This window comes from Ixodes scapularis, unplaced genomic scaffold (genome assembly GCF_016920785.2).
Source record: "Ixodes scapularis isolate PalLabHiFi unplaced genomic scaffold, ASM1692078v2 PGA_scaffold7__128_contigs__length_106722199, whole genome shotgun sequence".
NCBI lineage: Eukaryota > Metazoa > Arthropoda > Arachnida > Ixodida > Ixodidae > Ixodes > Ixodes scapularis.
Window position 1 is genome coordinate 14,782,287 of NW_024609882.1, and position 26,641 is coordinate 14,808,927.

General features: G+C 45.3%; 1 protein-coding gene across 3 annotated transcripts; it reads left to right on the plus strand.

Annotated features, from left to right (window-relative positions):
• Window positions 1–266: 266 nt before the first annotated feature.
• On the plus strand, window positions 267–24,081 carry LOC115321259 (lysophospholipid acyltransferase 1). Of its 3 annotated transcripts, none has more exons than XM_029981480.4 (13): window positions 267–830; window positions 5,369–5,514; window positions 6,108–6,185; window positions 7,082–7,174; window positions 9,403–9,516; window positions 15,268–15,406; window positions 15,510–15,551; window positions 15,895–15,985; window positions 16,513–16,611; window positions 17,233–17,336; window positions 18,871–19,068; window positions 21,064–21,215; window positions 22,307–24,081. In XM_029981480.4, the coding sequence occupies exons 1-13, from the start codon at window positions 744–746 to the stop codon at window positions 22,701–22,703; spliced, it is 1,740 nt and encodes a 579-aa protein (XP_029837340.3). In that variant the 5' UTR covers window positions 267–743; the 3' UTR covers window positions 22,704–24,081. The 3 variants fall into 3 exon arrangements, with proteins under 3 accessions (XP_029837340.3, XP_042142127.1, XP_029837337.3); XM_042286193.1 differs by lacking the exon at window positions 267–830 and adding an exon at window positions 1,155–1,502 and having other exon boundaries at window positions 5,369–5,496; XM_029981477.4 differs by lacking the exon at window positions 267–830 and adding an exon at window positions 1,157–1,502.
• Window positions 24,082–26,641: the final 2,560 nt, after the last annotated feature.

Sequence of the window (26,641 nt, forward strand, 5' to 3'; positions counted from 1 at the left end):
AGAGCGCTCCGATGACCCCCAGAGAAGAGGGGAAGAAAGAGCATCCCTCTTATCAGGATCTTTTGTGCCTCCCGGATTATAAACGACGTAGCTATTCTCCTCCCAGACGATTATAAAAGATTAACCCGCCACACAAAATTCTTACAAAAGCAGCTTTCCTCTCCTTCCCTTACATGGAGGTCAAAAGTATGCGATGTGACGTCACAGCAACCAATGTGCAACCCATGTATTGAAACAGAACCGAAACTATAATTGTACCGTTTGTCGCTTGCGACTCCGCCGCACGCCGAGAGTAGCAGCAGAGAGAGAGAGAGAGAGCGCAAAAAATGGCGTCTCTGAGCGTCAGCCGTGTCGGCGGCTGCACGAGCGTAGCGTTTCTCTCGCCCACTGGGCGCAGCAGGTGACGGGAACCCAGGATCCAGACAAACACCGGAAGCGCAGCGACACTTCCAAGCATCCAACCGCCCGCCCAACATCGAAAAAAAAAAAAAAAAAAAAAAAATCGTCCCCGCCCGCGAAGGTAACGAAAACTCGGCGCTGAATCCACCGCCTCTCTCCACCGATGAAACGACGCCAACGACAAAACGGGCGCGCAGGACGCATGTGTTCTACGACGACGACGTCAACAACACGACCATTCGACGCAGGGCGGTGGCTCTAGCAGCTCGGACGACGACGTTCAAAGGGTTTGCCGACGACGGAGCTATTTTAGAACCATCCATGCACGCCGGAGAACGGACACGATGGATCTCAAGTCTGATTCGAGGTTCTACGTTGGCTCCAGGAGGCTCGCGTCCGTCGCAGCGTACTTCGGCCTCAGTACCGACAAGGTATAACTCTACCCCATTGTTTTCCTCGAACGTTTCCTAAAAGATTCGGGGCGTAACCCGATCCCGCACGCACATAAATACACAAACATGCACTCTGACGCGGCCAAGCTCGCTTTCACCACGCACGATCGTTTATTTGTACGGCTGCGCTCGCTAAGCGATCCTCCAAACACCCCACAAACACAGAACCTACTAGTTCGAGAAGAATACATATTTAAAGCACAATAATAAATCGCCGATAATATAAACGCGTTAGAAAAAAAGAGAAAAGGAAAAGGAGGGGGGGGGGGGGGGGGGTTCAAAAAACCACGAGCAACCCTTTTCTTTTTTTAACAGAAAATAAACAATACCACAAAATTCGGGCGTGATGGTGGGGTCATGTATGTACGACCAAACGGGCTGTTCTATTTTTACGTGGCCGCAGCTTCGTTTTAGAACAGAAAGAAAAGAGCGACACCTCACCGTTATGCAACGCGCACCACCGTCGGTCTGGTGGTTGGCGGCTAGACGGCTAGACGACGGCTAGGCGCTCGCAACTTCCGTGGCTTTCGAAGAATGGAGTTCACTGCAGAAGCCCTGCGAAACTATGCTACCCGTTTGTTTGACTTTCTCGTGTACCTGTCGTCTCTTACGCGGACTAAAGGAGGCTCGGCACTGCTTGTCAGAGTCGCAGTACGTAAACCATTTTAATTCTCACCCGGTTCGGTTTGGTTCTCGTTTCGCAAACGCATGTTCGTGCGCGCGCGTGCACGCGCGAAAGTGTTATCAGTGTGCGCGCTCCTGCGCTCATTCGTGGTTGTGTTTGCCGCTTCTCGCTGCTTTGTAAAGGCAGTGCGGGGTGCAAGTTCGTCTGCTTTTTGCGCAGGGGTTGCTTTGACATCAGAACGCCGAGCTGATTGGCTCTGATGAGATAAAGAGTAGGCCGCCTCAATGCTAACTCCCTCTACCCACTATCCTTCCAATCGGAGCCAATCGGAACCCGGCGTTCTGACGTCACCCTTCAACCCTTGCTTCAGCAGACGAGCTTGTGCTTCGCATAGTTTGGTTGGCTCGTGCTGGGTAACGCCCCTTTGAGATTGTGCATCATGATAGGAAGAAAACATATTTAATTACTTCAGATGCCAAATGTACCTGAATGCTTTATGGCAGAATGCTTTAAAGTTCTAAATGCAAATTTATGTGGCGGCCCTCAGGGGCGGATGCAGGAATTTCCTGAGGGGTGGGTCACGTGTTGATCAGCGTACCATGTTTTGGAACCCCCTCCCTCTCTGCTTCGTTTTACGCCCTAAAAGTTACACAAGCAGAAATCAAGAGGGGGGTCAGGACATCCGGACCCCCCCTCTAAATCCGCCTGGCGGCCCTAGACCTTTAGGTGAAGGTGTCTAGAACTTTGTTATATAAACAATCAAGTTCCTCAAAACATAAAAAAAAAAAAAAAAAAAAAAAAAAAAAATGTGTACAACATGCAACCTTGCGAGCGCTAATTAGAGATATGCAGTGTTCATCTTTGTAATGCCAGGTATTTGAACTAGTTACATAGTACATTTAAGCACAATGTATTTTACAATTTGGCATTGTGGTTAGACATTGCTTAATTAAATAATTGTGTATATGTAGGGTTGTTCGTTTTCGGGTAAAACCCGATTTTACCTGATTTTTACACCCCGAACATGTTTCAGGAAAATCGGGTTGAACCCGATTTCTTCCCGAATTCCAAAACCACATGACCAACCTCTTTATTTTTACGCCGCACGGAGTTTGCCGTGCACACACGCTATCTACCCTACTTCGGGACAACAGTGACCTGTAATTCATTTCGCAAGCTGCGTGCAGCACTGTGGACGCTACACGGCTCTCAACCAACCGCCCAACGAGCGCGCCTAACTTACCGTGGCATTCTACGGAGGCCGGCTGAGGAAAAGCGACAATAGGCGTTGGGGCCTCGGAGGGACATTTCCGTCCCCCCGCTGTGCAGGTGGAACCGCCTCGGCACGCCACATAGCTTCGGCCCTGCTGCACGCAGCTTGTGAAATGCACTATCAATCCCCCTTCGGTCGCTGAGGTGTCGACCCCCAAAGGGTCTCTCGGGTAGCATGGCCATCGCGCTGACGTCCAACTTTTCTCACGAACAACGTTCGAGCCAGTCAGTCGCGTAAACAGATCGGGAAAAGTTAACAAGTTTATTTCATAGCGAAATATCTGATCGAAGACGACTGTGCCTCGAACGGTCGAGATTTTTGTTGGCACCTGAGAGAGAGGAGGATTCCTTGGGCGGTACTTCCCTTGAAGCAACCGACAGCAGCCGGTTGCTTCAAGTAACCTTAGCCCAGTAACCAGCTTGAAACACATCCCTAATTTTAACGCGTTAGCAATAAACAGCTCGTAATACCCTCCAATAACAAAAAAAAAAATGTATTATTGAGTACATTCGTGTATTTAACCCGAAAAAACCCGAATTTCCGAATGTTTCCTCAAAAACCCGATTTCTCCCCGATTATCAGCCTGAAAAATAGCACCCGATTTTTACCCCCTGAATTTAGAAAAATATAAACCCGAAAACGAACAACCCTATGTATATGTAATTACTGTGAACGACTTTAATTTTCATGGGCGCATATTTTCGCGAATCGGGCCAAAGTTGAAAATTTGAAATTATTTGCGGGTTCTAATTTTCGTGAATCGAGTGTAGCTTTTGTAGCGAATTGTTCGCAGAACATATTTTTTGCCAATTGTACGCGATTCGCAAAAATTGAGTCGTTTACAGTATCTAAAATACGAGGCACAGCTGAATGTTTCACAGTAGGCTACCCCAAAGTCCTAAATGCAGATTTACATGGTGGTCCTAAACCTTTAGGTAGACGTGTCTAAAACCTCAAAGTAACTGAAACAAAACTTTAAAAAATCGCCTGAAAAAAACATACACACAAAAAAAAATACACCATTGTACAACGAAACTAGAAGTAATTTTAATGCAAACAAGTGCTATATTTAGAAATATGCAAGATGAATATATGCAGGTATTCAAAGTATTTACATATAGTGCATTTAGGTATGGGGGTGTTTGCCATTTTGCATGTCATATGTAAAGTGCCAAAACATTTAAAATATTACATGAAATATGTAGGCATATTAATTCTAACTGAGGAGCGCGTCTTTAGATGCGTGGCAATTTTGACCGCAGCTTGGGGTGCGCATCTTTAAACCCTTGCTCTTGAAACGGCTCTGTCATTGCACAAGAGAAAGAGCCATCTATACCAAAACATAGAAAATAATTTTGCTTTAAAAGCCAATGCATAGACGGCATCACAAAGACGGTTTGACAAGACACGTGTGGTACCAAAAAAATATAGGCAACATGGGGAGAAAAAGTTCCCATTTTGGCAATATTTTTGGGGATCATGGAAGTCCCCATTTAAAGGGTTTAAAACTGACATTCTAAAAGGATAACCTTTCCCATGCCTTAAATATGACATAAAACTGTCCTCATTAGGCGGGCCTCATGTACGGTGGAAATGTGCCAAGTATTTCTGACAAAGTATGTGCTCTCAAGATATTCTTGTCACTGTCAGAAATGAATCGGAGCTCCACCATAGTGCCTGTGGCAACGTGCCCAGAGAGAAACCGAATAAAAACTTGCGTGACTTCTACAACAAAAAGCAAACGAGTGTGTCGGGCATGTGTTGCCGCCCTGAAGGAAAGATATTTCTCTGAAACAACCATAGTCACAGACAACAAATTCAGGGCACGCCTTATGATGTCCACACCTCTTACCTCGTGATTTGTCCTCCGGTGTTCTTATTGGCTGGTGCCTCAACATCGTTGGCTACAGAGCGACCTGTTGTTCAAGCCCACAAAACTCCCGTCAAACAGATGGAGAATATAATTGTACCTAGCCACCTGGAGATGATCCATCCACGACTAGAATTCACAAATGATGTTATGCTCATTATCTCGGATGCCTCCAGCTGAATAAAACAATGCAAAGGCTCACCGAGGTTTTCATTTTTAGGAAATATTTGCTCCAAGATTACAAAATACCATATCTTGAATCTTAAACCATAATATTTTCTTTTTTAACATGGGAAAATGATTTTACAAAAATAACCTCTTAAATACCAGGTAAATAAGAAAACAAACTTCTCAGTTCCTTTTTAAGCTTGAGCTTGAAAGATGAGAGGATTTTTTAATCAATTTGATGTGTTTTTGGGCCATCCTGTGATGATTAGCACTTGCACTCCAGCAATAGAAGGCAGGCTGACTAAACACGATTAATCTGATTGCGCACAATTAAATTTGATGATTCTCACTCAATTTTCATAATCTTACATGCGATCAGTAGCCTTTATCTGTTCCGCCCACCGATCTTAAGAGCACGGCAATGATATCCGACTAAGCGTATACAAGTTTACTCTAAGAACACCGTGCTCTAGTGTTGTGCAGATGCAGAATTCGTTGCGTCGTGCGCCAAATCTATAGGCACGGGCGTACACGTCGGTGAAGTCTACTAAAGTTTTGCAACCCCTTCCCGATCGTTCCAGTTCAACTTCCTCTTCTGCCAGCTCATGTTCCTGGTTATCTCGTACCCGTACCGCATACTGCTCCACCCCTCAAAGGTCTCCCCCACCATCAGGCACCTGGTTGCTCTCGGCATCGGCCTCAGCTTCGGGTACTTCTGCTTCGGATAGTAAGTGCGTCAACAGCTGTCGTGGCACCATGCACGTGGAAAGCATACCTGCGGCTGTGACCCACCTTGAAATACCGAGCACACGCCCATGTCGCATAAGCCCCCACTTTTTAAACATTTCGAGTTGATACTATAAACAAAGGACGCAAAGCGTCCACCTCGGCAATCTTTTGAGGTAGCCGAGGTGCTCTTTTGCGTGAGCTGCTTCTCCAGGAAGACTGTGCAAAGCAGTGAAGCTTTATGCAAGTGTGCCAGCGCGAACCAGGCTCAACGAGAGCAATGCGGCAGCTTTAAAAGCAGAGGTCTATCCCATCTTATAGCCCTTCTGCTTTTAGATCTAGCAAGCGCCCACCCCCATTTTTTCGCGATCATCTCCCCAACATTTGCGTGAGCGCTTGCTCAGCATTTTACAGTAGACTTGTCCCAACACAGAGGATCAATTAAGATCTGAACCACGTCAGCAAGGACAAGTTTGCGAGTGTTGCGCATTTCTGTCGTCGTCTTGGGTGCTCAAAGATGATGCCCTTGTAGATTTGGCAGTAGTCTCTGTTGCAGCCGTTATTGAGAAACATGCATGTGCAATCTGCTTGCAGCCAAATCCTGCACCTCCTTGTACAAGCAACCATTATCTATGGCATCATCCTCTTCTCAAGCCCAGACCACATGCACAAGTGAGTATGTTACAAGTGCTGCCATTGCAAGATGATAAATCATTTAAAATAAAACAACGCATATGCTCTCTTTTCATTTCAGGGTTCTAGCTGCGCTTGTTTCCATTCCACCATACTCTTCTTGTTTTCTGTGATGTCCTGTTTGCAAAATACCGTATAAACTGGAATATAGGTCGAACCGGAATATAGGTCGACCCCTTAATTTACAAGTTGCAAAAAGCAAAAAAAAGCTTTTATGGCAAGAAAATGTAACCTTACCTTGGTAACAAAATTGGCCAAGTATATAGAAGGACGAGGAAACTTGGCACATTTATTTAATTGCTTCACATGCAATTAAACAGGAAGTGCGTGAGCGTTATCACCCATATTCTTCAGAACCTTCATCCGACGACGAGTTCACTAATGCAATTCAAAGGGACGATGCTTTCCCTTTGAATTGCACCCTCGAGAGCCCAGAGGCATGAGCGACTTCGACGGCCTTCATACGGATGCACTCCGACCTCACAGGCAGCGATCTGGCGCGTAGATCCCAAATAAAATTTGCCACTTTTGTTTCTAATTCGAGGTACACCGCAGTCCTCCCACAAAATGAAGTTTTCTTCGCCTTGCAGTAAACCGCCAGTTTTTGTCTCTGGCCTTGCCAGTAGCGTATGCTTTTCTCCAACACACCAAAATTATTTTTGTCTTTTCCGCTAATGACCGTTATATAAGACAACGGTCAACTTTTTCACGTCCATTTTCAAAAATAAATTTGACATATAGTCCGGTTTATACGGTATCTCTTGACAATAAGAAAGTAGCAGTAGTGTATACTAGATTTGTGCTATCCTCCCTTCAATCACATTTCATGTGTCTGCACGAGTTTGTAACAAGCTTTCTTCCCAATACTCCTACAGGTTGGCCCTCATTTTTGGCATGAGCTACCTTTCTGTCATCCACATCATGCGCCAGATATACGACTACGGTGGATACCACTTAGATGTCACTGGGTATGTTTTTCCAGGAATGGCCTCAGTCATTTTGCCCCGACAGTATGTGCTACCCAGGGGTGGATCCAGAACTCCGTTTTCGGGGGGGGGGGGGGGGGGGGTGGGGGGGAAGGGGGGGGCGGGGGGGGGGGGCAGTCGCCCCTCCCCCCCCTTTTTTGAATTTGCCCCTGGTGCTACCGTGTGGCATGGAATTTAGCTCTTGTTTGCACGTGTCGCTCAGGTCTGCCTTGAGCCGAAATCTCAAAACTAGCGTAACACCCAGAAATACAGTATCAAACCAGTAAAAGTAGAGGCAATAGTTGCCACTACTATGCACTTCTAATAGCATGATCTGGGACATTTTTATGAAACCATTCCAGATCATGAAATTGGGCATAAGAGTACATAAATGAAAAAATCATCCACATGACAGCAAGAGAAAGTATGTGCTTGTACAAACAGCTAAAAAACAAGTGTTGCATCAAATTGGCCGTACAAGAACCCAAAAAGTTTTGCAAAGGTTTTGAAAACTGTAAGAACTGTATCACATTGCAGCTTGCAGCATGGGGTTATGTCGACAACAGGCTGATCTCTATTTGAATGCTGTTCTTTCTTTAACATCAGTGTTGTCATCCCACATTTTTTGATTGCAATAAGGACTACAATGAACTAGTGCTGAACTCGAGTGAAAAAAACTGCTTGACCTTTGGTGTGTCCCAAAGCTGTCCAAATGCAGTCTTGGGTAGTAACGCGTTACTAGTAACACGTTACTGTAACTTCGTTACTTTTTTGGTAACTTGTAACTGTAACGAGTTACTTTTTAAAAATGTAACTTGTAACTGTAGTTCTATTACTTTTTTCTAAGGTAACGATGAAAGTAACGACATTACTTTTGTCATTACTTTCCAGTTTTTTATGAATAATATATCACTGAACGAGTACAATTTAGCCATTCTTTGCGCTTTCCAAATTGTCTGTTCCGACATTTCGAGTGTCAAGTTATTTTTTGCAAAAACTTGTGAATACATTCTTTCTCGGCAGTCACGACCCAAATATAGCCACGTGTAGATTTGGTGAAAAAAAAAGTAGTTATCTTCAGCATGCGCTTGTACTTTGGAGACTAAACACTTGCATCTTAGTATCTTGAATAACTATCTCTTTTGTAGTTTTTCTTCTTTCTGCGCAAACGCTTTTTAATCGGGTGAATCCAACATGAAACAACAATACACACGGAGGAAACTGAGAATTTTTCGTATTTCGATTAGCGCCACTACTCCGGTGTAGTGTCAGCAGTCGAGGCAAAACTTACTGCTGTTTGCGCGGGGTTTGTTTCTGGCTTGCCGGATACGAACTGAAATATGTCCAGGGACTCTATGAACCCAGCGCAACCGTCAGCGAGCCAGCAATGTGCCAGTGCTACCAAGGATATGAATGTTGATAAGAACAAAGAACTACCATGGCGGGCATATAGAAAATATTTTGCTGTGGTGGAGCTGGTTACTAGCAACTTGACCGCGGAAAATGGCACTCTGTTGCCTCAACGCCCACCCGGCAATCAAAAACCTGTTCCAGCGAAACAATACAGCAATCCCATCCAGTACGTTAGACAAGCGCCTGTTCAGCAAGGGCAGGGACGTGTTCATTATCAAGCAAGGGAAACTTTCAGACACTAATTTCGAGAAGCAACTGCTGCTAAAGTTACAATATGAAGTAAAAAGCACACTTTTTAATTTTATGCGAAGAAACTTGGTGAAAAGCGTTTTCTAGTTTTTCCTAATTTTTTTTTTTGTGTTATAGAAAAGTAACTGAAAAGTAATGTCGTTACTTTTTAAAATAAACTGTAATGAGTTACTTTTTTGTTTCGGTAACTGTAACGGTAACTTTGCTACTTTTTTCTGAAAGTAACTGTAACAAATTACCTTTTAAAGGTAACTTACCCAAGAGTGTCCAAATGCATAGCGGTTATAGATCCTCTTTCACGTCATAGTCTCACATGACCATCAGGAAAGCATGTGGTCACTGATTTTATGTCATGTGACATGATGTCACGCTGATGACATCACATGAACACTATGACATCATCACAGTGTTCACTTCATGACGTCACAGCGAACCTTCTAAAATCAATGATATCACGCGAACACCGTCACAATGTGGTGGAAGCAGGGTCATTATACTCATTGAGCAATTAAATTTTGTCTACCATCTGGTTCATGACCAGAGTTCACGGTACGTGCTCTCCGACACAGCCCCCTGATGGTGGCCACGCAGAAGGTGACCAGCATTGCCTTCAACCTACACGACGGGCTCTGCGAGAAGCAGAGGGCCACACTGCATCCTGAGCAGAGGAGGCAGATGGTGAGGTGAGTTCTAAATAATTGTGTGCAAATAGTAGACTGAATTTGAAACAAGCAAATTCAAAGCAAAAAGGGGTTTTGGCCGGATATTTTCCAACCAAATAGTTTCTCGAAGTCAATTTATAGGGTTCCGTGTTTTTGGATAAATCCGAAAATCTCCGAAAAGCACCCGCTGGTAAAATTGTGGTCAATTTGGATTTATCCGATAAACTCAGAATTTTGATGTGCCAATGCCCCCCTCCCCCTCCCCCAAATAAACTAAATAAAGATGGTCGTTTGCAATGAAGTTTGATCAGCGCTCAGCGTCAATGGTCCCGGGCAAATGCCACCACAGTTATCTTTCAAATCTCGGATCATTGACAAAAGGGGTCTTACCGCTCATCTAGTCAAGGTTCAGGACGACACGTCATTGTACTTTCGGATCACGACAAACGCCTCTGTATTGGTTTCCAGTTTGGGCCATACTATTCGTGTTTTAAGATGAAGCAGAAGTTGTGTTTTTGTAACAGTTAAAGCTATGGACCAGAGAGATTGCATAAAATTGGAAGAGGGTCAGTTGAAACTTCCCTATTACATCCTTTACCACTCCCCCTCGCGCAGCCGCGGGGTAGCATGGAATAGGATGGGATGAATACGTGCTTCCCAGCAACTACCTCCAGGAGTGCAGGAGTTTATTTTTAAGGTATCGAAGTTTATCCAAGCCACAGGTGTGTGAAACTTTTGCCGTGGGACAAATTAGTATTGCCAATGGCAATGGCACCAACACCAAATCCAGCTGAAAAAATGTTAATTGATATAAAAGTGATGAAAATAATCCCTGGAGAAGGGGAACAAGAGGGACAAAGGACATACATAAATCTCCAAACACAGCTAGGTGACTGGTGAGCGACCGAAAAAATCTGCCCGGTCCGGGTATCGAACCCAGGACCTTTCCATTACAGGTCTACCAACTGAGCTAACCAGGGGTTAGACGTCAGTAGAGCAAACGGGTTTTATCAGTTGCCACCAGTCTAACACCAACAAGGGTGAAGCTTGCAAGTTAAGGTTGTAATTATAATGCAATTAAATGCAAAGGTGCAAGTGAGCTGGACAAGAATGTGTTTTATGTTTTTTATCTAGCATACATTTACACCCAGATATTATTTATTTATTTTTCATAGGAAACACTGTGAAATTAAGTTCAGAATTTTGGAGATTTTAGAATAAATTAAAAATAAACTTCTATAAACTCTGAATTTTTAGAAAAAAAATAAACTCCGAAAAACGCCGTCTAAATTTGACAAAAAATAAACTCCGAAAACACAGAATTCTATTTATAAGCTAATTATAATCTAACTATATATACAATCTGTGATCTCAAAAAGTCTGATGCCTTGGAATGGCAAGTAAATGACGAATTATGCCCAATTATATGTAGGGATGTCGCGAACCACCCTAGGTTCGATTTCGAAAGGTTTCGATATTTGCAAAGCGAACTGAGGTTCGATTTCGAAAAATTTCGATATTTTCGTACCGACCAAGGTTCGATTTCGAAAAATTCGCAACTTTTGACCACAGCGGGGTTTCGAATTCGAAAATTTCGAAGCTTTCACGGTTTCTAAAATTTCGAATTCGAATATTTCGAATTTTTTTTTACTTCAGGTTCGATAAATTCGAAGATTTCGAAATTCTTTGTAAAAAAAATTCGAAAACTTCGAACGCTTCGAATTTTTATAGACATGAAGTTCGGACAATTTGAAGATTTCGAATTTTTTTCTGCATAAAGTTCGAAAAGTTCGAAGGTTTCGATTCTCTTTTAACGCTAATTTAAAAAAAAAAAAAAAAAAAAAAAAACTTCGAAGATTTTGAATTTTTTTTTAATCCAAGTTTTGAAAGTTCGAAGTCCGATTTTCCAGTTTTTCCACAGTTTCAGTTTCAAATAACGTTTTCACGACTCACTTGTTTTCACAAAATCAAGTTTAGAAAAGTTAAGGTGTGATATCTAGATTCTGCGAAGTTGGTCAGGCAATTAAATGAGACGACGAGTGTCCCGGACGTGCTACAATATTTGCCAGTGCAGAATTGTGACCGCCAGCCCCGGGGGGGGGGGGGGGGATCTTTAACCTGCATCACGCAGTAGTGATCACACGAACACACTGTTTTACGAGACTCATCCAGTTCGAAACGGCCAGGGGCGAGCAGGAGGTTGAGGCTCAGAAAAACTTTGAAGCGACCTGGCAAACTACCTCGCCACCCCTTGCACGCTGGTAGTAATCCGATCCGGTGAAGTTTATAATTGTCCTGGAGGTTTATTTTCTGGGACGGAGGAATCGCCTCGCAAAAAGCACAAAAGCCGACACAACTCGAGGTCGAGGAGCGTTCTACCATACAAGTGGCGTCGGAAGAGGAAAAACGGGGGGAAAGAGGGTAGCGGGAGAGGGGGGGGGGGGGGGGGGGTCTTCAGCCTCCTTCTTCCCCTTGCAGGTATTTCGGACTGTTAAAGAAAACAATACGGGGAAAGAGGGCGTGGTCGACCTTATTTTAATCTGAAATTATTTATGCATATGTATAGCTACTGTCGCTCTTCACTGCAGAAAAGGTTGCGTAGATGGTCATTGTTAGAAACTCGTTGTCAGAAGGCACTGCTCGTCACATGCTTAGTGGTTCGGAAGTTCAAAGCTGTCTTTTCGACCTAAACACCTGTGCCGATAGTAACAAAAAAAAAATAATAAATGGGGAAATAAAAAGCAGGAAAAAAAGAAAAAAAAAAGCTATCAAGAATTCGTCGGAAGTGTTATATTGTTGCATATTCAGAGGTTCAGAACTTCGAAACAAGTTTCTTTTACCAAAATGTGTACAGGCTAAAAGAAACACGTCCCAGGAACGTGAAGCGAAAAAAAAAAAAAGTCTTAATGACGTGCTGAACTTGAACACTATTAGAAATCTTCTCCCATGAGTTAATTTATTCCTTAACATGAAAAAACAATAAATATATTATTTTGTATTCTGCAGATGGCAATGATATGTACTGTCTGTGGTGTTAATTTAAATGCGATACCTCAAACAACTTAGACGAAAATAAATATCAAGTTTAGGTCATAATTGCATGCAGATACATGTTTGGACATTTCTTCGAAACTCACGTTGAATAACAATAATCACATCTTAAGACGGCACTTACCTAGGCTATACATAGATCATTCTTAAAAAAAGTATAACATATCTACCATAAATAGCTCCGGCTGCAGCTTGCTTCAAATCTGGCACAAACGATAATCGTCAAAAACCCGTCGTCCTTCCTCGCCCCTTTGGGGATTTATTTCTTTAAAGCTAAGCATGCCAGAACATTGAAATAAACGACATTGTCTTTCGTAAGGAACGCAGCACCGCGTGTAAAAGTTCGAGAAAAAAAAATTACGAATGTACCCCACTACTTGAAATCAAATAAAACCGTCCGCCGGTCTTTCGAAGTTCGACGAACGTCGAACTTTTACCCTATAAGTTCGAAGTTCGACGAACTTCTGACTTTTCAGAATTCGAAAGTTCGAAACTTTTCGAATTCTCTTGATAAATAAGTTCGAAAGTTCGAAATTCATCGAATTTTTTGGTCAGTCAAGTTCGAAAGTTCGACAAGCATCGAACCTTGCAGCGCAATAAGTTCGAAAGTTCGGAAAAGATAGAATTTTTTAGCGTAATAAGTTCGACGGTTCGAAAAGCGTCGAACTTCTTAGCTTAACAAGTTCGAAAATTCGACCTCCGTCGAATTTTACAATATAGACAATTCGAAAAATCGAAATCTTTCGAACCTTTCGAACCGCTTGATTCGATCATCGAAACTTCGATTCGAAAAAAGTTCGCTGCATCCCTAATTATATGTAATTTAGTGAATTCACAAATCCTGCTGTATGCAAATATCCTTTGTTCAAAACAAATAAAAAAATAAGAAAAGCATGAACGGTGAATGCAGGTTGTCAGGGCATCATCTCTGCCTAACGAGTACTCTTACATAAAAGCCACAGTTTAATTTTGAAAAATTTTACTGCAATGAGACATCAACATTCCCAAAGTTTCCTCTTTTTTTTTTAATGTATTATGCGCACGCGTGCACCATCCCGCTTTGAAAGTGTGCTTTCCTCAGAAGCACGCAACTGCGATATTCATACTTTTCCAAGCGTAGATTGCAGCGAGTTACCTCGTTGAGTGCGCTTCTCAACGAGCAACGGAACAATGCAGAAAAGCTACTCCCGCGCAGCTCGCTTCCGCGAGTGTTGCTTCTCCGCAGTGCACCCGTGCTTGTTAAGAAGCACGCTCAACGAGGCCAATCCGCCGCGACCAACACTCCGAAAAATACGAATATCGCAGTTCATTCTTGAAGGGAGTATCGAATAGCGTACTATTCGAAACTACTATTTGAAATTTCAAATATTTGCACACCACTAGTTCTAAAGCTTTTTTATGGTGTTCACACTGTGCAAGGCAGTGCAAAAGCATGTCAGCAACAGAGGTGCAGCTGTTGGTTTTAAGTCTCAGCATGCGCGATCAATGGTGTTGCACCACACAGAGTTGGGAGGTATGCAGTGCACCAACACTGCCCCCCCCCCCCCTGCCGTTCCACTTCATAGGAATGGAGCTGCGTAGCAGTCTACCAGTCACTTTATCACTTTAGGCATTTTCTATACATGCTTTATTCAACACTGCACGGTTCAACACATAACTGTTAGCACTCAAACTTTCCTTCCTTTGTTGCACCTACCTACTTCTCCATACAATTAAGATATGGGGTCAAATTTTCACGGAATGGTACGGATGCAAATGCTTAACTTTGCTTGCATTCCACTAGCATTAATAAAGATCGGTGCATGTTTCCAGGCTACAATTTCACATCCAATAATTTGTAAAAAGATGTTTCCACCACGCACTGCATCACCTTGGTCTATTTTTTATTATTTTAGAGCGCAGCTCTTAGGGGCCCGTTTCCGGCTTGAGCGGCGTCGCCGTCGGCGTAACCGCGCAATGCATCATGGGAAATGTCCCATAATGCACCGCGCGAGCCCCCCACTGGGGTCACGTGACCTCGTGGGGGGGGGCACGTGACCCCCCCAGGTCACGTGACCCCCCGATGTCACGTGACTCCCCTGAGGTCACGTGACCCCCTCCTCGAGGTCACGTGACCCCCGCCAATGTCGCGTGACCCCCGATTACTTCATCGTCACTGATGACGTCACCGGCATCCACATCGCCATCGTCATCATCACTGATGACGTCATCATCAATGATGACGTCACCGGCATGCACATCGTCATCATCACTGATGACGTCACCGGCATCCACATTGTCATCGTCACTGATGACGTCACCGGCATCCACATCGTCATCGTCACTGATGACGTCACCGGCATCGTCATCATCACTGATGACGTCACCGGCATCCGCATCGTCATCATCACTGATGACGTCATCAGCGACGTCACTGGTGACGTCACCTACATTCGCATCGTCATCGTCATCATCACTGGTGAAGTCATCAGTGACGTCACTAATGACGTCATCGGTACCCGCATCGTCATCGTCACTGATGACGTCATCAGTGACGTCAGTGATGACATCATCGGCATTGGGGGTCACGCGACCCCCAAGGTCACGTGACCCCCCCTGGTTAGTTTAACCCCCTCCCCCCCCCCCCAGTGCCCTTCCCTCCTCCTCCTCAAGAGCTGCGCTCTAATTCGGCGTTACAGGGAGTTGTAAGCGGCTTTCACTTTTTTTTTTTTTCCTTTTCAGAAAAGTGCCGACCGCCCTGGAGTACTATGGTTATGTCATGCACTACCACACACTCATGTGTGGGCCCCTGGTGTTCTTCAATGACTACCAGGACTTCATCAAAGGAAAGCAGTATCTGCGACACTCTATTCGGACTGGCGTACGTCTCCTCTGTTTTCCAAAAAATTTGTCACAGCTTGTGATAAAAAATAAAGTTCACGAGAAAACAAAAAGATAAGTTTGTTTATTTTTTTTTTTTGCAGATGAGGGGGACTCCCCGGGAGATTATAGAGCCGTCTTCCAATGTAAGAAACCCTTTTATGTCTGTGTATACAAAAAATGTCTAGAACATTTCAAACATGCATCCGCACACATTAATGTAAGAGCTTCCGTTAATACTGCCTGGTGTCAGGCAATCTTTTAGAGACTACAGGTTTCGTTAAACCCACTTGCTTGTTATATCCTTTTTTGTAGAACAGAAAAAGTATATAGGAGCGGAACCAGAAAACTACATGCTACCTCTAGCATACAGCCATGAAGCTATGCAAATGTGTGTTTCAAAATAAGGAAGACATTGACAGTTGTGAATGTAGTGCAATCACCAGAATTCGTGCAGATGAGTATGCTGAGCATTTGTTGTTTATATAGCGGGCAGTTGCAGCCAAGGTACTGACAACCTTCCTCTCTGCTGCGAGCATCATCTATCTGCTGCCTCAGTTCCCCATCGAGTATATCAAAGGTATGGCCTTTGTCATTTGACGTCACCGACACTCAGGAGCGATCAAGCATCACAGTATAGACTTAACTGGCATGCAGTTCCAAACAGGTTTATTTCTAATACCAAGCTGCCACCTACACCAATTATCAGTGGCATAGGAATTGTTTTCGAAGGGGGGGGGGGGGGGGGGGGGGGCGGGGAGGGAGGGAGGGAGGGAGGGAGGGAGGGAGGGAGGGAGGGAGGGAGGGAGGGAGGGGGGGGGGGGGAGGGGGGGGGAGGGGGGAGGGGAGGGGAGGGACGGAGGCTGAGATGTTTATGACGGGGGTGCAGGAGGAGGGGGAAATGCATGTGTGTATCATAGGGTTGGCTGGGTTTCGGGGAGGGCTGGGCTGGGGTGGGGTGGCTGAAGGTCCATAAGTTTCCCCCCTGGTTATGCCACTGCCAAGTATACACCGTTACGTATGCCAGAGATGAACAGGTTAAAGATTACATAAGCGCAGTCTACTGACCTCGCACCCAGGACTAAATGCAACTCTCGCTATTTCCAGAGGACGAGTTTTTTGAGAAGGGCTGGTTGTGGCAAATGCTGTACATCATCTGGGCCACCTCTCTCCACAGGCATAGATACTACCATGCCTGGACACTAGGTAAGCTTAGCCTGCCTCCCATGTTGCATGTCCCGAGGCAGAACAATGCAATATTATGGCATGACCTGCCACAAATAAATTGAAACTACCGTCCCGCAAATTGCAATCGATAAATGACAAAGCTCGAGAACAGTGTATCTTCTGGAGGAGCAGTTGGCACTGGATTCAGGTCATGTTGTGTCACGTCGTGTCAAGGCCCATTTTCTCCCGTTTTGGGGTTCTGGTGCCATAGAGCTCCATGTATTTGAGAGATTCATAGGCCGCCATTTTCCCATTGAAATTTTTAGAAAATCACCTATAACTTTTGAATAAGATATTGGTACGTACAGAAACTTTGGCATCTGGTTCGGCGATGCATAGTTTAGTTTTTTGGTGACAAAACCCCCGTAAATTTTTGGGGGAGACGCCGTACATGCCGTGCCAAAAGCAAGGCTCCGAGTCTTTGTTTACAAACAGTATGAGCAAGGTATTCCGAGCAAATGTGGCAAATGGTTTCACTCTGGGAGCATAGCAGAAATTTTGTTGCTGCTGTAAGATCTGTAGCTCGTGTTGTGGACGACATGAGACCATTATTGTCCAAAAAAAGGGATTTTGCAACTGCGATTTCGTAACTTCATGCAGGCGAAGCAATCTGCAATGCTGCCGGTTTTGGGTTCAACGGCTACACCAGCGACGGCAAAGCGCGATGGAATCTCCTCACCAACGTTGATATCCTTACCATCGAGGTAACAGTGATTAAGAACACAGGCGACCGAGCACCTTTCAAAACACCCTATTTTTACAGAAAACAGAAAGCTAATATTAATAAAATGGAAGACAAACTGCTCTTCAATATCCATATTCCCAAGAATCTGGCCATATATGTTCGTATCGAAAACCCTTTTAGGCAGCCGCATTTGCTTCGAGCTGTTTTTCTTCTTTTATGCATAAGTATTACCATGCCTAAAAGTTAGTTTGACCTGCAGACACCAGATGATTGTTGTCGACGTTCTGTGAACATACACATTAGTTTGCTTTGTCCCTGCCAGTTTCAAAGGTTCAACCTTTCAATGAGTGTGGTTAGAACCAGCTACACATATATAAAGAGATGTATACAGGGTTTTTCTTTTTGAGCGTAACAGATTTGTTTAAAAACAGCCGTGAAAGCTACACTAATGTGGTTTATGCGAGTGAGCTATTAGCGAGGAGATCGAACTATAGAGGGCGCAGTGTCATTATCACCATCACAAACAATTGCTGTGTGGTAAACAACTCCAACACAATATAGTCCATTGCAACTCAAGAAAGGAGGGGGAAGCAGAAGGAACGCCAAAGAGAGGAAGAAGTTTCCTCCTCTCTTCTCCAGCGTTCCGTCTGCTTTCTGCTCCCCAGACTTCCTTTCCCTTGCCCTACTTTCTTGAGTTGCAACGCACTACAGCACTTGTCTAGCGTACGCCTTATCGTGCCTGCGCTCGCTGAGTACTGCAGTGCTCGAAGGATGATTTTGAACCACACGACGATGCGGACACTGTTCGCCGTCGATAGTGGCGCAACGCTGCACTCCATAACATGATCGCAGTTGATCATGTCCTCTTTTTCAACGAGACACTGCTTGACTTCGCTGATGTCGTCCATGATTGTCGCAAGAGACAGGGTAACTGAAAAGTGAAGTGCGTGTTTTGCGAATAATTCAGAAAAACATGGAACGCTGCGCCGGCCACACACAATCCAGTGCGTGCAGACAACATGACGCGGTTGGCCCGGTACGCCCACATTGATTGTGTGAGGGGACTAGATTAATTCTATTTTGATACGTATAGGTATCTTCACGAGCCTTGCGTCGTTATCTTCCATGGCAGCGAATGCACTAATCACTGCGGACGGAGGGTTTGTTTTCCACACAGCGTTAGTTCCCGAGGTGGCCGCTAGGGAGCACCACTCCTCGATTTCTTCCCCAATAGGGCCTAGCGGACATAGTATAGGGGCATAACCGTAACAATCAGACAGCTAATTAGCTAAAATATGTTAGATTAAACAAATCTGTTAAGCTTAAAAAGAAACACCCTGTATATGTTCAGCAGGTTCCATCCACAAGCATGATCCAGCTAGCTCGGCTCCAACCCGTCATTCCTTTCAAACGAGACCAAGAGACCAAGACAGAATTTTACGACACCTCCGACTTGAGTTTATTGCAGCGTTGCACGCGCGCCGATTTGTTGAGCGGTTTAGCGAGCAAACTGCTGCTGCTCGCTCACTACCCCTTCTTCCTCTGGCACGCAGACGTCACTAAACCTACGTGAACTGCTGATTGCGTGGAACAAGTCGACGCAGACGTGGCTGCGCAACATTTCATACGAGCGAGTGGGGAAGCACCGGACTCAGCTCACCTTCATTCTGTCTGCCATGTGGCACGGATTCTACCCCGGCTACTACCTCACTTTCGGAGGGGGCACCCTCTTCACCCTGGCTGCGCGCTCGGTAAGTGGCCCCTCTCTTCACCGTTCAATTAAGTCCTCTCGGCTAGAGTTGTGGACTACTTGCGCAGTAGCACTAGATTTCCAAATTGCTTCTACTCGGGGCCAAAGACTAACGGCACTGTCGCTGAGGCGGCGACAAAATGAGTCCACCCTATTCTACCTCAGCCTTTAAAGGGGCGGTGCAATGATTTTAACACTGAACGAATGTGCAGCTTGTATTTTTTATATTGTTTACTTCGGCAAAAGTAAGAGAAAAAGTGCCACCATACCCCAACATACCTCTATTTCGCTGCGTAATCGTAAAATAAAAAACACTTTTTTTCCCAACCTGCGGCCACATGGTGGTCGCAAATGGAACCTGTGGTGTGACGTCATTCGGAGTGGTTTTTGTAAGTGATAGTGTTAGGCAATTGTAAGCTTGATTTAAGGTTAAGTTTAAAAAATCTTGTTGTTTAGGCATGCAGAAACGCTTCAAAAGCCTAATATAGCCGCTAAAAGGGTATGAATTATTTGTGGCGCCATCTACCGCAAGTCAACAAAACCTGCCGTCGTCGTCATCCGTCGACGCCCGAGGCGCCTACGGCGGCTACACGAGCAACCTAGACGTTTTGTCTTTCCGTCGCTCGACGGAGTGCGTTGGTCGTGGTCCGTAGTATCGTGGTATCGTTGTTGTTACTGGTGTCTCGACCTCGACTTCGACTTCGACTGCCCGCCGCGTCGCAAGCATGTTGTGCTCGACGTCGCTCAGGCCGTCCGCCCATGCCGCCATGTTGGTCGGGAATCGGCGGGGAGAGCGGCGAGCCGGCGAGTGCTGGGGAAACGGAAGCCAGAAGAACCCAACCGGAAACCAATGCCACTCCGAATGACGTCACAGGCGAAGCTGGTGCCGCTTCAATGTTGAGTTGAGGGGTGCCAGAGATACCAATTTCTTTTATTTTTTTTAATGAAAACTAGGGCAAGCAGGAAAGAATAGTTTTCGGTCCTTCGTTTTATGTGTGGCCGGGATCAATTCCCGCAATTAATTAGCCAAAGTCCGCAAATTGTTGCACCGCCCCTTTAAGGGCACCATGGAACAACTTTATTTTCCTTTTGGCTAGGTACTAGTGCCCAGAATAAACATTTCCCATTGGGGAAGCATGTAACAAGTTACGGGAAATCTTTTTTTTTTCTACCTGCGCTGTATTTTTTAAATGAATGCACTTATGAGGCTTATGGTGTATTCACACGAGATAACTATTTCTGGAGAAAACAAAGTATGTCATAGAACTGCAAGAAGGAAACGACACGAGAAGCAAAAAGCAGTGCAAAAACTCTAAGCAAGCAATCTCATGACGGAGTCGCATGTAGTTGAGTCGCAGGAGTCTTTCTTTTCTCAAACCTGTTGGCGACTTTCGGGGGCTCATCGAGCAAAAGGCAGGGAAAAAATAATAAAGAAAAGACAGCCCACACTTCAAAGCTGGTCATCATAATCCTTCCCTAAAAGCAGGGGGAACAAAGGAGGGGGCTTGATCACTCCGACGGAACGACGGATATTCTGTAGGCCGGTCACAGGTTCTCCCCGGCTCCCCGCTAGCTCCAGGGACTAGCGACCATCCATGACGTGGAGCACGTGACTTCAAAATCCGACTACGTTTAATCCTCTCCTCGGTGAGAAACTCCGTCGTGCGAATACGCCATTACGTTCCTCTTGGTGACGAATAATCCATCCAGTTGTGGGAGGCTGAACACGAAGGGAGTAGAATTCGCAGAACTGCAGAAAGAAACTATACACTGCAACCAATGGCCACTTCCTATCACTATAGTAGTCACAGGAGGGGTCACACGATATTCCGAGAAGATACGTAATCGCTGGCGGCTGGAAAAGATAATCCAACTTTCTTTTCGTAGTCCCCTTAAGTAACTGTAATCGGTTAGTTTTTCTAGAATCGTCCATAAGACTGCTTTGTGACCGGACGTGTGTGAAACCTGACCCTTGTCCCCGTTTATGTGCTTGTAGGTGAGGCGTAGCGTGAGGCCCATGTTCCAGCACAGCAACACGGCTCGGCAGCTGTACGACCTGCTGACATGCCTGGCGACTCGCATGGCCATTGGGTACATGGTCTTCCCTTTCCTGCTGCTGGACTTCTACGCCTGCATCAGGGTCTACAAGTGCGTACTGCTTCTGTCCCCTCCACACGGTGATTTCTTCGGCGAAGTGACTGCAAGTCGAACACGCGTGGTGCGTGCTATCACCCTCCGACCGAAGGAGTTCAAGGTCGGCGTCGAACCTCTTCCACCTCGGAAGGTGCCCGGACTTGACAAAAGTCTCACCGTTTAACAACAATCGGCGCGCATAACGGAAGTTCTACGCCGCAGACTTTCCAGTTCGAAAAGATCCCCGAAGGTCTCCTGGTAAGGAGGAATGTGCAATTAGCTAATACCAAAAGATACCTATTGTGCTAAATGAAACAACTGACCATTTTCTCCCTGTTTGAGTTTTCTCTTTTTGGATGCAAGCCTCCGTCCCATTAGAGTACAATGTCCCAATAGGTGAACCGGTTTAGGGCGTCATCTCGGAAGAGGAAATTAATGTATCCTCGCCCACATTGTTTCAGTGTACTGGCAAGTCATACGGCGAATGTCTTCACCGGCCAAACTCATAAAAGACGGTGAAACTCCAACAGTCTGCCACTCTTCCCCAAACATGATCGCCGCGAAATTCCCCCGCTAACTGTCTTCTCGTGCACACAATTGTTGACAGTCAGATACAATAGTGTCACGACGGAAAGCCATGAGAATAGAAAGTGGACAGACAACACGCAATAAGGTCGCGAACTCGGAGACAGTCTTACACCCGTTTCCTCAACTTCCTCCCCCATATCAAGCAAGATATACTGTTGATGCTGTAGTAGGCACGCACCGCCAGATCTCCTTTCCCCTTAAGCCCGACTGGAGGCCAACGTTATGACCCGATGGAACCAGTCAAGCAGTGCCGAAAGTGCATCATCACGGCTAAATCAATCTAACGCAGTCGTGACGCATTCACCGAGCGCAATTGGTTTAGTCGACAATAGTAGACGCACAAAGGCGATGAGCGTTGCAACGGTGCGCTTTCGGCGGCGTTTGATTGGCTCCGTCGGATTACGGCATCGGCCGTGGTTGGAGGTAAGGTGAAACGGGGCACAGTCTCACTACCGAAGAGCTCGGTCAAGCAGAAACGAGGCACTGCATCGACACTTACGCAGAATCCATCTTTACAGAAACTTCTGGTTCCTGGGCCACATCCTGGCACTCCTGGCGATGGTCCTGCTTCCCCGAGTCTTGCCGCCATCGCGACGAGCGTCGATCGTCAGGGCGGAGCAACAAGCCGAGGAGGAGGAGGATGGCAGGGAACTGTTCGGCCAGTCTGGCGAGATGGACCACGCCGGACATATGGACGAGTTCGTGCCCGTCAACGAAGCCACGGTCGCGGACGGTGTTGCGACCACTGCCGAGACCGCCACCTCCTACGGTCGGTCCACGACTGACAGAGAGACGGGCGAAGCTGCAATTACGGCCAAACCCACAAACGCAGACGGCCCCACGACGGCAGACGTATCGGTGATTGCTGGTGCGACCAAAGACAACCTTCGAGGCGAGGACAAGAAGAATGTCTAGAGAGTCCAAGCGTCTTCTTGTCGGTGTTTTCTTTGCAACGATCATGCGCCAAGTTGGTCGGCGTGTTTGTGCGAGTATGGTGCATGGTTGGCGAATTCTTGCGTGGCAAGCGTTGTAATGAGTCGTCATTGAACAGAGGATGTCGCCAAGCGTGCATTGCGAAAGGGTTGTGGTTGCTTATGGTGTTCATCATAAGAAAATGTTTCGCGACTTCATGGAAACTGGCTCGAGGAGGACCCCCTCATGAATCTGCATCAGGCACTGCGTGATTCTCTTTTCTCTCTCCTACGTTTTCGCGTGAGGGAGAGATTGTATCTTGTGACTGCCTCAATGCGATCAAAATATAAGGGGGTGTTTCGGTATCTACGGTGTTTGCCAGAAATGAAGACAGAAAAGTAGCGAGAGAAGTGCTATCGCTTGTACAGCAGCGTGCATGCGACCAAATTTCCAACTCGGGAGGAGCGACGAGCTTCGAGCAAATGGCATGGAACGCCTCGCTCATAACCTGGCTTCAGTGTAACGGCTCAGCTGAACCAGTGCTTCGTGTGATTAACTACTATGTAAGAGAGTTTGTTTGTAATTATACAATGCAGAATACAAAGTACAGAACAGAGCCTGGAATGGGCCGGCTAGTCAGCAAAAATATGAGAGCAAGCAATATATACTGTTTCCGAGATGTTTTGCAAGATCCAACGAATTGTCAGGCCTGCAGCCAATTAAGCCTCTGTGCTTTCGTTGAATAACAATAGGGGTTGTGTTTATTTTTATATGTATTAAATTTGCTATCGAAAACAAGGAAGGCACGGCTTGGACATTTTAGTTCAGCAACGCTCTTCATAGTGCTTTTCTTTTTTGACTATTTATTGTAGCAAGCAACAAGTTACACATACCACAATTTAAAGCACATGCACTAAGCTCGTGGCAGGCAAAAGGTACTCTTTCACGTTAACATTTCGTTAGAGGACAAATAGTCAAGCCTTCTGCTAATTTGGTGTCACAATTAAACCAGGGCACAGAGTAGCACTACAGTCATGGTAATATTTAGTTTACCTACTTATGTTGACGCACACGAGTTGCAAACTGGCATCACGCCTAAGATGAATCTGTGCTGCAGGAGTCTCGAGATTCTCTTGATAGGGGACCGTTCTGTTGAAATCTGTCCCCCCCATACTCTTTCTCAAAAAAGAGCTGGTTGTTTTATTTATTTTACCACCAGCAAAGTCAAAACAAGTTGCTGAAGGATGCCTGCCTCATATATATATATATATATATATATATATATATAAATGAATGAAAGTTGTGGTTGTTTCTTTTTATACCAGATGTTTGTATGTGTGCGTGTTGTTTATGCGGAAGTAAATTTGTTACTGTAAGAAAACTTGACTCGTAGAGTTCTTCCAGATATGTACCCTCTGGCAACATTGACGATGCATTCTCTATCCAGACTTTCCGAGTTGCGCAGCAGCAAGTTTTGCTTGCAAAAGAGTAAAAATAGAGGACGGTCAAGAAACTTTGGGAGCTCAGAAAATTTCCTTGACCGTCCTGCCCCTAAATGATGCGCTCTTATATTTTTTGTTTAGATCTAAGTCCCCTAATTGTGATGCATATTGATGACACTCCCTAGTTTGTGTGGTTTACAAGCTGTGGCTTCTGCACAGCTTCACTACATTAATGCCAAAACTGAGGGGTTCCTCATCTGTCAATCAAAAGAGAGAAAATATCAAAGAAACTTTCAGCCTTTCCACTCTGGTGAAGAGGGAAGACCGGCAAAGCTGTACTATGAAGGGACAACCTCAAGGACGACTTCTTGGACAACCTCAAGGACGACGCCTAGAGGACAATGTCTAGGACGACCTCAAGGACGACCTCGAGGATGACTTCTAGGATGACCTCGAGGACAATGCTTAGAGGATGACGCCTAGGACGACCTCAGGGACGACGTCTAGGATGACCTCAAGGATGACTTCTAGGATAACCTCAAAAACGGCTTCTAAGACGACATCAAACGACACCTAGGACGACCTCAAGGATGACTTCTAGGATGACGCCTAGAGAAATTCAGCCTTTCCACTCTGGTGAAAACCAGAGTGGAAAGGCTGGAAAGGTTGCTGCCATCGCTCATAGATGGCGGTAGCTGTCCAGGGTTCTGTGTCAACATTTATTTGGTGATAGATACGAAACCGGGGAAACCAGCCCTTAACAGCTCCGCTGTAAAAAAAAACTTGAGGTAGAAAAGTTTGATGACCCCTGTTCTAAAGAATTGGTTGTTCAAGCGCTGATGGTTGGAAATTTGGGGATTAACCAAAGAAAGTGCCGCCGAGCTGCCACACAGTGTGTACCCCCAAAAAATGTACAGGTTTTTTTGCAGCGCAAAAATAAACTGCATTGCCGAACGCACATTCTCCGCCCAAATGTAGCGCTAGTGGTCTGAACCACGTGCCAAAGTTTCAAAGCTAACCGTTGTCGCTTTCAAAGGAAGCAATTTTCTGAAAATGTTATTGTGAAAAAGGGGCCCGTTTTTGCTAAATGGCGCCCATTCAGCTCCATGTATTCAACCGCCATTTTTCCATTGAAACTCAAAGAAAAACAAACATTTATAATTTAACATTTTTGAATAAAATAACAGTTTGTTCTGAAATCTTGGCATCTGGTTCAGACTGCTAGCGTTACATTTGGGCGGAGAATGAACGCTTGGTGATGCATACCTTATTTCTGAAATGCAAAGAAACATGTAATTTTTTGGGGGGGTGGGGAAGGGGAGACACTTTATACTACTCGGTCCAAGCTAAACACTTCACACAGTGAATCACGATGTTGGTACTATACTCCGTTCACCCCTAAGCTGAGACTGCAGTGGGAGGAGCTACATGTGTGCCGGACCAATCAGCCGCCTCCCTCTTACTACCTGACCCAGGTCTCTGCGCGTGAGGGTGGGGGCATGATGGCGTGGTGAAAGAGAGGCATATGACTGGTCCAACGAGCATGTAGCTTCCATTGCAGCCTTAGCTTAGAGCTGAACGAAGTATAGGGATATCGCGAAGCTGCCCAAGTTCGAGTTCGACCAAGTTTGACTTTATCGAACTTCCATCGTGATGTTTAACAAATGTTTGACTGAAGTTCAACCTTTTTGCACATGCATGAAATTTTAAAAATGAGCTGACACTACCTAGCGGAGGAGAAGTGCAATATTTGTTGGGTGAATTGCATCACTCAATCACATTATACTAACTAATGAAAGCATTAAAGGTATGTATTTTTGCTTTTATATTGTGTGAAAATCGGTAATAATTTTATAAATAATAAAATAAACGACTTTCTAAGTTGCTTGTTTCCCATAATTCAAAATCTTTGTATGGAAGCCAGGCAACGCTGTCCATAAGTCGAACCACCAATCTCTGTTAGTGAGTTGGTTCCATGAATCCACACGCACTGGCAATGTGCGAGTTCTCTCCCAGAACGCATCACACTCGCAGAGTTTCGCACAAAACCAATCCCGAACAAACTTGCCGAGTGCAAATAGCACCATTGATTAATCCTCCGACACGCTCTCACCCTCTAGAAAAATCCTCCTTCTTTTCTTTAAAGTTCCCCTTTCCACTACAACTGATAGGTCGAGCATCTGTCCGGTTTCCTTTCACCACTTCCGTCCGCCATTCGTGCCCTCCCATGTTGCGACCAGCAGAGTGTAGCTGTAGGTTCTGCCGTAGTAGGGCGAAACTAGGGACACTAGGTGCGTTGCGACGGAAACACAAACCGAAGTATGGCACCAGACAAATATCTGCCCGACGTTTCTGATACATGGCTCCAATAGCGGCAGCCTTGAAAATCCTCTTCCCCCTTGTTTTCTTTTCTTTTCTCCCCACTAGTCTTCTTTTCTTTTTTTTTCCCCATCATTCACATTTTTATTTTTCTCGGTTTCTTCATGTGTCACCTCTCAG

What these genes read in the sequence shown, in the direction of transcription:
- LOC115321259 (XM_029981477.4), top strand. Translation starts at nt 1,386, where the DNA reads ATGGAGTTCACTGCAGAAGCCCTGCGAAACTATGCTACCCGTTTGTTT. An exon ending in TACCACTTAGATGTCACTGG is followed by an intron (nt 7,175 to 9,402) that starts GTATGTTTTTCC and finishes TCTCCGACACAG; the next exon opens with CCCCCTGATGGTGGCCACGC. An exon ending in GACACTCTATTCGGACTGGC is followed by an intron (nt 15,407 to 15,509) that starts GTACGTCTCCTC and finishes TTTTTTTTGCAG; the next exon opens with ATGAGGGGGACTCCCCGGGA.